Source organism: Eublepharis macularius, chromosome 4, assembly GCF_028583425.1.
Source record: "Eublepharis macularius isolate TG4126 chromosome 4, MPM_Emac_v1.0, whole genome shotgun sequence".
NCBI classification, from domain to species: Eukaryota; Metazoa; Chordata; class Lepidosauria; order Squamata; family Eublepharidae; genus Eublepharis; species Eublepharis macularius.
The window spans coordinates 37,873,284-37,887,912 of NC_072793.1; the positions used below are offsets into that span (position 1 = coordinate 37,873,284).

Consider the following 14,629-nt stretch of genomic DNA (forward strand, 5'->3'; position numbering starts at 1 on the left):
TTATAGAGCACAATGGATAGAGGCCAGTTGTAACTTGTAAGTCCCTATTAACAAAGGCAGTCCCTATATAGAAGGGTCAAAAATAGCAGCAATGTATTGGGATATGAGGAATTCTGGGTGAGATCCCACTTCTTTAAACTCAAACGCCTCACACTCTTACCTTTAAGCTGCCAGTGCGAGGACATGAGAGACTGGTCCCAGGGCTACTTATATAGAGAGTGATTTGCATACACAGCATCCTTCTCTCCTTTCTTAGGTCAAAACCTTTTTGACAGTCTGGCTTCCAGCAGTATTCCCATTCATGTTCATTGTGAACAGATATAATTAGACCTATCAGCTCCATGAATTAATCTATAAATAATTGGGGGGGGGGAGGGTGGCTGCAATATATACTGTGCTCTGGCAATTATGAAATCAAGTTGAAGCAGTGTAATAAGGAAGAATCCGGATCTATCTAAGACTATCTCTAGCAGCAAGAAACTGGATTACAAGAGAACTCCAAGAAAGGATTAAAATTGTAGTTCCCAGGAAAAGGCAGGATGTTAGAAGAAGAAGAGAACTTCAGGGAGCAGAAGGGACTGTGGTCAGTGCAATAAAAGGGAATATGAAACAACAACTCATGGAAAACTGACAGTGGTAAAGCAAAGACTCATGAAAGATGTGAATAGGGGAAATAGGGGATAAACAAGGTACAGGCCAGAGACATGAGTGACACATTGAGTGATTCCGCACATGTTGGATAATGCACTTCCAATCCTCTTTATAGATCATTTGGAACGGATTTTTTTGTGTGCGGAACAAAAAATCCACCTCAAACAATTGATAAAGTGCGTTGAAAGTGCATTATGCAACATGTGCGGAATCAGCCATTGTTGTGTCAGTATTCTGTGATTAAGATCAAGGTTGCAGAAATTCTGTTTAACCATGTGGTTTACACTGACAGGATGCTGTTGCATGGTCAGTCCATTTTACATGGATTCTGATTGGAGATACCACCACTATCATGAGGTGAGTGACTACACAGAAGCAGTAAGTAACCACTCAGAAGTGATATGTATTAATCTATTTGAGAGAGGATCGACTAACAGAGTATCCAGACACAGGAAAACAACCATGATTTGATGGATGCCATTTCTCTCTGCCTGGAAACAGCTAAAAAGAGGGAACATCTCAGGTAAAAGCCTAGGTACAAAGTAATGTTTTGGCCTGGTACCTACCTGACAATAAGGTAGGCAGTGGCACCAGGTGAGTCTCAAGGGGGAGGGCACTGCAAAGGAGTTTCATACTCCTCCTTTTCTAGGCATCAGTTTCTTCAGTAAACATAGCCAATTCTTGCTAATGCCGTCTTTGTAAATTTGTATTTATTTATCCATGGCATTGTTTATGGAAATGTCCTTGATACCGACTGTACTAATCTAACACTGTGTAATCCACCTTGAGTCTCAGTGAGAAAGACAGACTATGGCCAAATCCACATGCACTCACAATCCGCTTATGTTGCACAGTCATGGCAGTTGGATTCATTCCGCTACCATGCTTTGCATCATCACATTCACCCTCCCAGTGCGTCTTCGTGGCGCAATCAGTTCTCCACATGCCACTGAGTAAAACGTTATAGTGGGCGGTTCCCTCCTCCGTCGTCAGCATTGATGGCGCACATCACTTCCCTTTTTTTAAAAAAAAGTTAATTTTGCGCTATACCGATATTCCGACTTTTAAGAAATGGCAAGGTCCCCTCCCCCTCAACTTTGACTGGCCCATTTTTTTGCTCATCACAGACCACTTTCTAACAATTGGCTGGTTGTTATGGCGGGCAAATTTGAAAATAATTTGTCACATTAAAACATTCTCCAGAAACCCCGTTGCTCACAGAGTAGGTTTTCTGGTATACTGACCTTTCTTTATTGCGCAAATGCGCTATGAAAGCCCTTTAAAAAAAGGGGGGGTGGGCAAGAACAGATTTCTACCATTATCACGTGGTACAGAAAGGAGGCACAATTGTGGCGCAGTGATGGCGGGGAACACACAGAATGGGAAAGCGTGTGAGTAACTGCTTGAACAGCGCTGCGGTTGCGAAAAAGGCACGGAAACAAAAAGGAAGTGTGGATTCAGCCAAGAAATGACATAAATAAAAAGGTAATAAATAAATAAACTGTCACAGTTCTTGGGGAAAAGATGATCCTGAACTCACAAGAGGCATTGCGTGATTTGCAGCAGTGGATGAAAGGAGAACTGGAGGTACCTGACACTGCCTCTCTGTGATAGAGTGTGTGTGGGGGGGGAGGTCATATAAGGGGCTAGCATCTGTCCTCCAATGCCATATTAATGTTTTCTTTACATGGGCAGACCTGAGAATTTTTCTTCATGTTTCCAGGCGGTTACCTCTTTAGTAGTTCTGAATGTGAGAAATGGGACCTTAGGGGGATTTGGAAGGTTGAATTACATCCTTGGCACGAACCTGTCCTTGAGGAGTGCTTGACATTCTATGAGTTCATAAACTGAGAATCAGAAATTCAACTGGTGCAAGTCAGCATTATTCCATTGGCCTTATGCCTATAGACTTATGCCTATAGAGGCTCAATAACAAAGTAATTTCAGAGCATTTGGTAGCATGGCTATGGTGCTCAGTGGTACTCTCATGGTATTACTTCCTAGTTCTCATCATGAAAAATAAGCCATTATCCATGTGCATATGCTCATTTAATGAAGAGCCGTTTGTTAACATTAGTGCTGAGCTGAACCAACAGCCAAATTGCAGAAAATCTGTTCCAGATGGCCACAGTGAATATTTATGGCTTGAAATTTTAGCTGCAAAGTGGGGAGGGGCAATTTTGACATGAAGAGGAACTCACTCTTCTTAGCCTACAGCTTAGCAGACTAAAGCAAATAGAAGTTGCTGCTGAGAGAGGAAGACCGGAGGAGTCTTGCACCAGGACAGGGGGTGGGGTGGGCAGCTTCCCCTTCCCCAGGCTTTAACTGGGATAAGGGAGGAAGGATTGCAAGGAATGGAGTCTGGCAAGGGAAGGCTTATTTGTAGGCAGCTCGCTTAAGGGAGGAGCAGAGGCCGTTCTCAAGGAAGGGAAAGGCTCTGGGACTGGTAGTGAAAAGGACCAGGCTGCAGAGAGCAATGCCAGGCAGAGCTGCTCCCTAGGCGAGGCAAGGGGATCGTGGCAGTTGAATATGCCCCTGCCCCCTGATATCCCGTTGAGCTCAAATGTCACATTTGCTTCATGAGTTTGTCTCATGGGCTCGCAGCGGGGTTGTCAGGTTCCCCAATCCCCCAGGCGAGAGGTTGGAGGCCCAGTACCTACCACCCCACACACTGGCCAGGTAAGTGGGGGCAGGGGGTGGAGAAAGGGAGCGGGGGATCCCCTGATCCCAGTGGGGGGTTGGCAACCCTACCTTGCAGCTATACTGCAGCTGCAAGCCTCAGTGGCAACTTGTGTGTAAAAAGCATAGACAGTGCACATTTGATAGGCATAGGGCTGCCAGGTGCCCTGGTGGGGGCAGGAGATCCCTCACTCCCAGCCTCTGCCCCTCACCTGGCTGCCAGCAGGGGGGAGGCCCGGGGAATGGAAGGCCAAAAACTTCCCATGCCAGCATGTAGAGGGCATACGGGCATAATGACATGACTTACTTAAGTGACATTATCACACCTGGCAGGAAAGCGCACGGGCAAGGAAGATACGCCTGGTAAGTGTCAGATCCCCCTCCCCTCTTGCCAAGAGGGTAAGGGGACCTGGCAACCCTAGGTAGGCACCAGAGCCTGGGACAGATAACAAATTACCTCCCTTCCTAATCCATTTATTCTGGTGGGAAAGAAAACTGTTCTTCCCTGCATACATGCTCACCACTCATGTGCTTCTGGGTAAAGGCTTTTGCAACAGGTTCAGTAAAGCAGAGACTGCTCTAAAAATGAACTGTAAAATTAGTTAATAAAGAGAACTTTAGTGATGAAGAGGGTTCCTCTTAGTAGAACAAGCATTATACTTCAGTTCTAAAAGTATCCTTGAGAACCAGAAAGCCGGATTCTTCTTGTCCTATTTATTTATGAGCTTGACAGCAATGTTGCTTCTGAGAGGCACTTTTAACTTTTTATACCATGATTTTTCTGTACTTAAATGATTCACAAATTACAGAGTTTTGCAAAGTTTTATTGGTCTGAATAATTCTGCTCTACTGTCTCTTTCCACAATTTTCTCATCTGGTCTGCATTCAGTTTCATATAATGTAAGATGTTCATTTATCCAACTGTTGATGCTTTTGCTGTCGTTCCCCCTATATGATAGGAGGCTATCATTACACACCTCTCTGCAAAAAGAATTGAGCGAAGTCCTTATCAATCTTAATCTGTCTGTGGAGCAAGGGAGGTTGTGGTCAGAGACGTAGTTGTTGATGGCTGTGATGGACGGGATCCTGTCCTGCCCAAGAGGTAAAAACACCAACCCCCTTGAGTCCAGCTTGGTGTGTGAGAAGACCACCTAACAGGCAACCAGCTTCCCTGGAAGGGCTGGAAGAACCAAGTGGAAGAAAGGAGCAAGAGAAAAAGCTGTTACTCTGTCAGTTCACTTCAGATAGGGTCTGACTCTGAACCTTCAGAGAAAGGGTGACTAATCTCAGAGTTTGCCTAGTGTGCAAGTAGACTAAACCAGACAGGGTTTTTCTCTCCTGGGTTTGTGCAGATAGCATTTGTGTCTCCATAGTTAAGTTGGGAGAGAACCTGTTTCAGGAGCCTGAGGGCCAAGCTACACATGACGAATGACACTTGAACGGCAAGTGGATTGAGTGGAGGGCAAGTGAACAGGGAGAAATACACTTGCTGTTCAAGTGTCATTCGTCATGTGTAGCTTGGCCCTGAGAAAGAATTCAGTTCTGCTTCAGGGAGAGGGCAGACAGAAGTTGTGCCTCAGCAAGAAAGCAGAGAATTCCGTGTGTAATTCTGCCTGGGTGGTCTGGCAAAACAGTTTTAACTCTATCTCTGGGAAAGGACAGAGTTTTGAGGCCAGTCTTTGGTGACGGGCAGACTTGGCAACTTCAAGCATTAGAGAATTTATCACAATATTTGATTTATATACTGCCCCTCAGGACAACTTAATGCCACATTCAGAGCGGTTTACGAAGTGTGTTATTATTATCCTTACAGCAATCCCTGTGAGGTGGGTAGAGCTGAGAGAGCTCTGAAAGAGCTGTGACTAACCCAAGGTCACTCAGCTGGCTTCAAGTGGAGGAGTGGGGAATAAAACCTGGTTCTCCAAATTAGAGTCCTGCCAATATTACCCACTACACCAAACTGGTAGTCATGTCCTAGAACAACAAAGAACTGGGTCTGAGCAACCATCAATATGTGTTTGTCTAATAATACATATAAAGAAATTTAGTGAACAAAAGGGAGCATGCTCAGTTAAATAATATAAATAGCATTAAATATCTTTCAGGGAAAAAAGCAACTCTATAGTGCTCCCACTATGGTTTAAAGGCACATGTCACAGCTGCCTTGCTGAATCTAAGCCGGTCTCAGTATGCTCAGTACCTGGATGGGAAATCTCAGGCTTGCCAGATCCCCTGCTGTAGGGGATACCTCGCTTCCAGGCTCCACCAACCACTGCATGCACCAAGCATGTACACAAAGCACACAGCTGTTATAAAAGTGCTTCCAGTTAAGGTTATATATGAAACAAAAAAAAAATTAATACCAGACAAGTAAGTAAATCACAAAAGCCACTTGTTTTTCAATGTGCCAAGGAATCTACAAGCTTTATTTTCTAGAAACTGAGAACAAAATAAACAGGAATTAAAAGTGACAAAGAGCTTCACATTTTGTGGATTTCTTCAATCACTTTGACGCTTCTGGGTGACCTTACTCTTCACTTACAACTTTCTTATGCACTTCTCGGGTCCTCACCCTGAGTTTATTGACTTGGGACTCAGCAATATCAGCCCTTTCCTCGGCCTGTTCTAGTTCATGCTGAATCTTGCGGTATTTGGAAAGGTTCACATTGGTTTGTTCCTCCTGAAAAGAGAAAAATAATTATGGAATTAAATTAATAATATTAACATTCGATTTATATACTGCCATTCAGGACAACTTAATGGCCACTCAGAGCAGTTTTGTTATTATTATCCCCACAACAAAACACCCTGTGAGGTGGATGGGGCAATTTGACATCTTAACAGACAAGACACAGCAATATTATGAAATATTTGTGTGGAGGGATATAAGCCTTAATGTGTCATTTAGCAAATGGCATTTTGGGCTGCTCTGAGGGGAGGGGATGCATGAAAATCATGCTTCATGTGCAGAAGTAATTGTGTTGACGGAAGTGTTGCACTGGATCTAACACAGTATATTTTGATTAAGTAAATGTTTGTTGATTATTCAGAATGTAAGTGTCTGGCCTTCATTGCAGTGACCTTAAGAACTTGATGTTATGGATGACTTTGGTCAGATATAGGCATGCAGTTAAGAAGCCGTGAGCATCTAACTAGCTTCCCTATACCAAATCATTTAACTCCTAGCCAGAGGTACACCTCAGATAATGTTTTTGGTTCATTAGTGGGTATAGAAACATAGAGCTGGAAGATACCCCACGGGGTCATCTAGTCCAGCCTGCTGCACAATGCAGGAAATTCACAGCTATCCCCACCACCACCTCCCCCAGTGACCCCTGCTCTATGACCAGAGGAAGGCAAAAAAACCTCAAGGATCCCAGGCCAATCTGGGCTGGAGGAAATTTCCTTCCTGACCCCCAAATAGTAGTAGTATTAGTAGTAATAACATTCAATTTATATACTGCCCTTCAAACAACACCCACTCAGAGCGGTTTACAAAGTTTGTTATTATTATCCCTGCAACAACAAACACCCTGTGAGATGGGTGGGGCTGAGAGAGCTTCTAAAAGCTGTGACTGACCCAAGGTCACCCAGCTGACTTCAAGTGAAGGAGTAGGGAATCAAACCCGGTTCTCCAGATTGGAGTCTCATGCTCTTAACCACTACACCAAACTGGCTCTCAGTGGTGATCGGCATTACCCTGGGCATATAAGAAAGGGCCTTGAGAGCCAAGCACCGGATCATCCCTTCCTGTCCTCCTTCTCTTGATTGGTGTACAGTCATATTAAGTCACAGAATCATCATAGCTGTCAGATGACCATCTAGCCTCTTTCCAGCTACAAAATCAAATGGCATCCCATTAAATTAATTTCTCTCCTTTCACACCTACAGGTACATGCATTTCCTGTGAATTATACAATTGGGAATGTATGTCTCCAGTCACTGTACTGGGATACGTGTTGTACATAGATATGTCTGGGTCCTCTGTTACTGTGTTTTATACAACTCAGGGGTTGGGGTGGGTTGTATGCTAATTAATTTGTTTCATAGTTACTGATACAAATAAAACCAATTTCAGAAGTATACGTACAGCTTCTTCAGATTGTCTCTTGTATGCTTTCACTTTCAACTGCAGTTTGTCAACCAGATCCTGGAGCCTAAGAACGTTTTTCCGGTCTTCCTCAGACTGATCAGATTGAATAAAAATACAGAACAGTGAGATCTCATATGACACTTAAGGAACTTCTAAAATTTTAATTAATATTTGATTGCTTTAAAATGCCTCTTTCCTCACCTGGTAGCTCAACTCTTTTACCCGTCTCTCATACTTGCGTACACCTTTAACAGCATCCGCACTGCGTTTTTGCTCATTCTCAACTTCTGCTTCTAATTCCCGTACCTAGAAAAATAAAATGGAAGATTTCAGTGGTTACTTATATGTTAAAATTCAATGTATCACTATATCTAATGGTAAAGTGACTAGCCTCCATGTAGGTAATGAAAGCCTCAAACACAGGTCACCCACATACAATTATGCTGATATACAGAAAAATATAGGGTTGGATCCAGAATAAATTTTCTCACGGCAGAATGGAGCTTTTCTCCCCCCTTCCCCCAGCCTGCTGATCTCCTTGAAATTCTGCTCCCGGTGGATAAAGAACCCTAAGAATGTATGGAGTAGGGAGGTTGCACTGAGTATGAAGAATGGGTAGAAATTGAAGATTTAATCCACATCCAAATCATGATTTTGCAAATTAACCAAAAAAAGAAAAAGAAAAAAAACTTATCAAAAACTACCTTGATGAGAAATGGAAATTTGAGAGCAGCTGAGTATTAGTTAATGGAAAGGAGGGGAAGAACTCAAGCTGCCAAAGCCCCTGAGGACATAGTGAATTCTAGTGGGGGAGATTTTGAGAAGTGGGATATTATTTCCAAACAGTCCCTCCTTTTTGCAATGCCCGCTGGGCCCCTGCTGGTGGGAAACTATTTTCTACAGAGACTCACTCTAGCCTCCAGTTTCTGGAGTTGTTTCTTGCCACCTTTCATTGCCAGCTGCTCTGCCTCATCTAGACGGTGCTGCAGGTCCTTCACGGTCTGCTCAAGGTTCTTCTTCATCCTCTCCAGGTGGGCACTGGTGTCTTGCTCCTTCTTCAGCTCCTCTGCCATCATGGCTGCCTATTAATAATGAAATCAATCCAGTTCAAGAAACCAGCCATACCAATGAAAACCGGGTTATACTTTTCAAAGGAAAACTCCCTTCAGCTCACATCAGTGATGGCCTTCTTAGCCTTCTCTTCTGCATTGCGTGCTTCCTGTACAGTCTCTTCCACCTCACCCTGGATTTGGGCAATATCTGTTTCCAGCTTCTTCTTGGTGTTGATCAAGCTGGTGTTCTGTTTGGGGAAAAAAGGGTTTACTGTTATTGCTTGAATAGAAAAGGCATAAACTGTCAAACACTATTGAAGTTTTGCAAGAAAGAATTATATTCAGGTGCAAAGAACATGGCAACCAGTCAAATGTTCAGAAAGAAAGACAGGGAAACAGGATTTTCCTCATATATCAACCAAGTGCAGTTTTTGCCCTCTATAACAGGGTATATACTTAAGGACATTGTTCATTCAAAGCTGACCTGTGTGTGGAGGAGCTGCACGCGCTCACTGGCGTCCAGGAGCTCCTGTTCTGCCACTTTCCTTCCCCTTTCTGTCTGTTCCAGAGCTGCCCGGAGCTCCTCAATCTCAGCCTGCATCAGGTTAGCCCTGCGCTCAACCATGGCCACCTGCTCCTTCAGGTCTTCCTGGCTCCTCAAAGCATCGTCCAAATGCAGTTGTGTGTCCTGCCAAACAAAGTTATTGTGAGGCACAAAGTCCTTGTCATTGTTACAGTATCAACACTTCCCTGCCAATGGCCTGATGTGTTTACCTTGAGCATTCCTTGGGTATTTCTGAGATTCTTTTGTGACTCTGCAGCTTGGCGATTGGCATGGCTCAGCTGGATTTCCATTTCATTCAGATCTCCCTCCATCTTCTTCTTAAGACGCAGGGCATCATTCCTGCTCCTGATCTCCGCATCCAGTGTGCTTTGCATGGACTCTACCACTCTCAGGTGATTCCTCTTCAGCTGATCAATTTCCTCGTCCTTCTCTGCAATTCTCCTGTCAATATCAGACTTCACCTGGTTGAGCTCCAGTTGGATCCGGAGGATTTTGCCTTCTTCATGTTCCAGTGAGGCCTAAAGTAAACCATTATAACTGTTAATAAGGAACTAATGTTGCCAGTTATCTGTACTCAACAGAGTACTGCATATTGAATATTTCATACTGCCATCTATTTCCCATATTTCTGTTTGTAGTCCCTTTAGTTATCTATTGAATTATTTCACAGTATTAAAGAATTCTGGTTTTTTAATGAACAATACTATGTTTACCTCAGCTTCCTCTAGAGCAGCCTGGATTTCAGATTTCTCTTGTTCAATCTGCTTCTTCACTTTCTCCAGTTCATGGAGGGCCTTTCCTCCCTCAGCAATCTGCTCTGTGAGGTCAGATATCTCCTCTGTTGGTTTCCACAGAAAGAAAGACAAAATAATGATTTAATTATTTCAGTGGGTCATTTTTATCCCACTCTTCCTATAAAGAGGGTAATGGTTTGCCCCTTCTCCATTTCTTCCTCACAACAATCCTGTGAGGTGAGGTAGGTTAGGCTGAAAGGAAGTGACTGGACCAAGGTCACTCAATGAGTTTCACTGTAAGCAGGAATCTAAACCTGGTTCTTTCCAGTTCAGCATTCTAATCACTACACCATGCTGACTCACATAGATGAGAATAAACAAAAGTAAGATGAGGTTCAGTAAAACCTAGTTTGGATGTTGGGGGAAGAATGTTTCTTTGATACATCCCAGATCATCTGTCTAGAGCAGAACAGTTAGTACCCTAGTACTGTTACTATCTTAGATTCTAAGTCTGTGAGCCGGGCATGATTAATTTAAAGTTTTGTACAATGCCTAATGATTTTAGGTGCTTTATAAATAAAGGCAACACATAATAATAAAACTGTGTTTTGTGAACCTTTTGTATATAGCTGTCCATGCCAGCTTTGGAGAGAATGACAACATGAGGACATGACAGCCAGTGTAGTGTAGCAGTTAAGTGTCAACTAGGACTTGGGAGACCCAGGTTCAAATCCCCATGCAGCCCTCAGAGCTTGCTGGGTGACCCTGGGCCAGTCGTGCATTGTCAGCCTAACTATCCTCACAAGGTTGTTGAGACGATAAGATGGAGGAGAGAAGAACAATGTAAACCACTTTTGGTCCCCATTGCATATGAAGTAAGTAAGTAAATAAATAAACCACGTCCTAATCATTTCATGGAACACAGGCCATTTCCACACATGTTGGATAATGCACTTTCAATGCACTTTAGCAATCCTTTCGAAGTGGATTTTTCGTTTCACACGTGAAAACCCAGTTCCAAATGATCACTTAGTGATCCAAATGATCACTAAGAAAGTGCGTTATTCAACGTGTGTGGGAGCAGCCACAATCATAATCATGGACATACTTCTGCTGTACCAGTGAACAGGTAGCCTGGGCCCATGTCAAAAAGGAAATAATGGTCTTACGCTGAAGATTCTTATTCTCTCGTTTCAGTGTTTCCAGCTGATCCAAGGACTCCTCGTAAGCATTCTTCATCTTGAAGAGCTCTGTGCTGAGTGACCGAGTCTCCTTCTGCGAAGCTTCCAGTTCAGACTGAGCTTCCTCATACTTCTGTTTCCATTCTGCCAGAACCTGCAAAACACCACGAAGAAAACATAAGCGAGGAGTTTATGCACTACTTTCAAATCTCTGATGTTGACCAGATATACCTTATCAAAGTTCTTTTGCTTCTTGTCTAGAGCTGCGCAGGCTGCATTGGACCTTTCCACATCAATCATGAGGTCCTCCACTTCGTTCTGCAGTCTCTGCTTTGTCTTCTCAAGAGAAGCACATTTGGAATTCACAGCCTCTACATGTTCTTCAGCATCTTGCAGGCGCTGGGCAAGTTTTTTCCTAGAGGAATGGAATGTAAAGATATACGGTGAGCAATGGAATGTGGAAGAGTGAATGATACAGTAAGTGCCACCATGGTGTAGTGGGCAGTGTGTCAGTCTAGGATCTGGGAGACCTAGGTTTGAATTTCTAGTTTGAAATCTGCATGTATATTTTTCTCAAGTTAATACTTTCATAGTTATATTTTCCTTCCTCCCTCTCCACTCACACTCTCTCTCTCACACACACACACACCATCACTCTAACCACCTTTTGCACTTACTTGGCCTCTTCTAACTCTTCTGTGCGTTGAATGGCATCTGTTTCATATTTGGTCCTCCACTGAGCAACTTCGCTATTGGCCTTGGACATGGAACGTTGTAGCTCAGCCTTGGCTTCCTGCTCTTCTTCATACTGCTCCCGGAGCAAGTCACAGTCATGGCGAGCAGATTGCAAAGCGTGGGCCAGTGCATTCTTTGCCTGAAATGAAGAGTTATGTTATTTAATAGTGAAAAATCCTATGGCCAGTTGTAGTAAACATAACAAATAATAAGTGTGGCCTAAGAGACTAACTAACACACTAAATTATACACTTTTGTGGGCTAGAGCCCACTTTGTCAAATGCATTATCCAATAGCCTAATTAAATATTCAGGGTGTCTTCCTAAATGTAGATTCTTTGAGTGTTGATCATGGCTTAGATTCAATAACTCTACAAAAATTCTTCATTGGATGAAGTCTTTCATCAAAACAGTAGAAAGGAATCACTGGATCCAAGCGAGCATAATTAATCTATTGTTAGAACAAGTAAATAAAAACCTAGAGGTTTGGGGTACTAAAAGTGACCCAATTATGTTACTTGTAGATCGAAAAATTGAGGAGCCCACCATAATTGGATATCTAGAGAACTTTCATGAATGTCAAGTCTTTCAATGCTTCTGAAGAAAGAATGGTGGACATTGTATCAATTTGCATATGGGAAAACAAAAGTACCAGGAACTGCATTGGAGATAGGAGTCCTGCAGTATTTCGAGCAGTTATAAAGAATCTCTAAGTCCATTTCTTTCCTATAAGTCCTCAAAGCAATGATCTTCTATCTGGTAACAATAAATAGTAATGAAGAATAATGTAATAGTAAAAGAAAGTCTTTCAGAACAATCCTAAGGACACTTTCCTGGGAGTAAGCCCCATGGAGTAGACTTGAGTAGGATTTTGAGTAGTCCTGCTTAGGACTGTTTTCTTTAAGATTTAGAACCACACCTTTGTTTCTTCTTCAAGCTGCCTCTTCAGTTCTTCAATCTGTTGAGTAAAGGCTTGCTTGCCTCTTGTGAGCTGGGAGATCAATGAATCTTTTTCCTCTACCTGGCGTGAATATTCACCTGATTAAGAGAAAATTGATTAAATTGTCAGAATTATAAATTGCATATTATTCTTAAAATAACACATTAGTTGTCACACGTATTTATTTATTTATTTCTGTTTACATTATTGTAGTCACCCTTTCTCAGCAGGGATTACAGCAGGGATGTTCATTAAACAATGCAAACGCAAATTTGCAGAGTTTTGAAAGCAAGCAGCTATTGTTTCAGCAACAGAGCTGAAATGATGCTGAAACAAAGCATAAGCAATTCTAAACTTGTCTTATTAAATAACGCAGAAACTATCCAGTAGGATCATACTTACAGCAAAAGACAGTACAGAGTAGTATAGACTGCAGTGTATCCCTTTACTGATGCATCTCATTGAAACCACTTCTTTACAGTTGTTTCAAAAAGGTGCATTTCAAAGAGTCTCACCATACATTCGAATTATACGGGTAATTCGAGTGTATTTCGTAATTCGAGTGTATTTGAGTGTAATTCGAGTGTAATTCAAGTGTATTTTGTCTCATGTGGTTTGACCCAAAAAGATGCTACTCTCCATGGTGATGAACAGGCAGCAAATATGTGCTATGAGACAATATTAGGAAGAGGGCTTGGCCTCCATGTCCTGGCCAGAACAACTTTTTTGCCAAGACAACTTTTTTGCCAACCACGTAAAACAGGATCCTGGAAACAGATGGCTCACTGATTTGATCTGGCAGAACTCTTCTGCTTTTAAGATTCTGTTTAATGCTGAATGAAAACATTGCTTCAGTTTTATACCTGTTTCTGTCTGCAGACGAGCTCTGTGAGCATTCAGATCATTGATAGTGCGCTGATGTTCTTCCTCCTTTGCTTTAACCTCACTGAGCTGGTCTTCTAAGGTGCGACTAATCTTTTCAAGGTTTGCCTAGATGTGAATTGTTCAAAAATAAGGAATTTGATGATGTGAACCAAAAGTATGTTATATTCAAAGAACGACATTTACTATCAAGTAGGACTAAAATGCTATAGAAGGAAAATTGAGCTTTAGAAAAACTGAATAGCATGCAACATTAAACTACTGTTATTATTCTTATATTTCTATAACAATGAAGTCTCTCTCTTTCTCTCTCTCTAATAGCCAGTTCCCATGATGTACATCCTTCTTACTTTATACCACTGTGTCACTAGCCTATACTATAACAGAGAAACAGAATTTTGGAAAGCAGCTTCAGGAAGTGGAAGGACAGCAGACAATATGTACAACACATTTATCTGATTTATCACACCAACATATAAAATAGTTCTTACTGAGAGCCACCATATATTAGGCAGCTACGATATATATTCTGTTCTGTATGTATTTGGTAGGGAAGGTAACCACTACCTGTCCAGGCTGTCTGACACTTGTACCTGAATGATACACATAACTACAAAAAGAGCTTTGCAGTATATATACCTCTTATGGGTTTATGATAAATGTAAAAATATGTTTGTGTACACCTTCAAAAAGCTTGGTCTTCCATGTTTAAGCTAGCATGATATTCATTGAACTGTTTCAAATTATATATTTTAGATTATATCTCTAAGATAGGGACGTAGTTTTCCTTATGCAAAGGTGTTATCATACCCTGTTCATACATATCTTTAAATATCTAAGTACACATGATTGCGAATTGTTCTACTATGTTATGACACAGGTGTTTTCTGCATGGCACACTTTAAGCCAGTGATGCTGAGCATTCACGTTGATCAGTGCTGAAACGACTTGGGGGTCTCATCATTCTGCACTGCACGACCTCGAGGTGATTTGATGTCTGCTGATGAGTTGAGATGTGTCTGTTTGGAGTCGCATTTTGTAAGAGCTGGAGCTGATGTCATTTTTTTAAAAAAAAAATTCACATGCATCGTAACATTGCTATGTCGGAAGCCATTCCG

General features: G+C 42.1%; 1 protein-coding gene across 1 annotated transcript in view; it reads right to left on the bottom strand.

The window, feature by feature from the left end:
• Positions 1-5,722: 5,722 nt before the first annotated feature.
• Positions 5,723-14,629, bottom strand: part of LOC129328112 (myosin-4) — a 31,920-nt gene continuing 23,013 nt past the window's right edge. The window contains exons 27-39 of the mRNA XM_054976889.1: positions 13,493-13,619; positions 12,609-12,727; positions 11,633-11,829; positions 11,187-11,370; positions 10,944-11,109; positions 9,754-9,878; positions 9,250-9,558; positions 8,960-9,163; positions 8,598-8,723; positions 8,335-8,505; positions 7,625-7,729; positions 7,421-7,516; positions 5,723-6,010 (exon numbers count right to left, since the gene is read on the bottom strand). Coding sequence (XP_054832864.1) covers positions 5,858-6,010; positions 7,421-7,516; positions 7,625-7,729; positions 8,335-8,505; positions 8,598-8,723; positions 8,960-9,163; positions 9,250-9,558; positions 9,754-9,878; positions 10,944-11,109; positions 11,187-11,370; positions 11,633-11,829; positions 12,609-12,727; positions 13,493-13,619 — 2,082 coding nt within the window. The 3' untranslated portion in view covers positions 5,723-5,857. The remainder of the gene's footprint in view (positions 6,011-7,420; positions 7,517-7,624; positions 7,730-8,334; positions 8,506-8,597; positions 8,724-8,959; positions 9,164-9,249; positions 9,559-9,753; positions 9,879-10,943; positions 11,110-11,186; positions 11,371-11,632; positions 11,830-12,608; positions 12,728-13,492; positions 13,620-14,629) is intronic.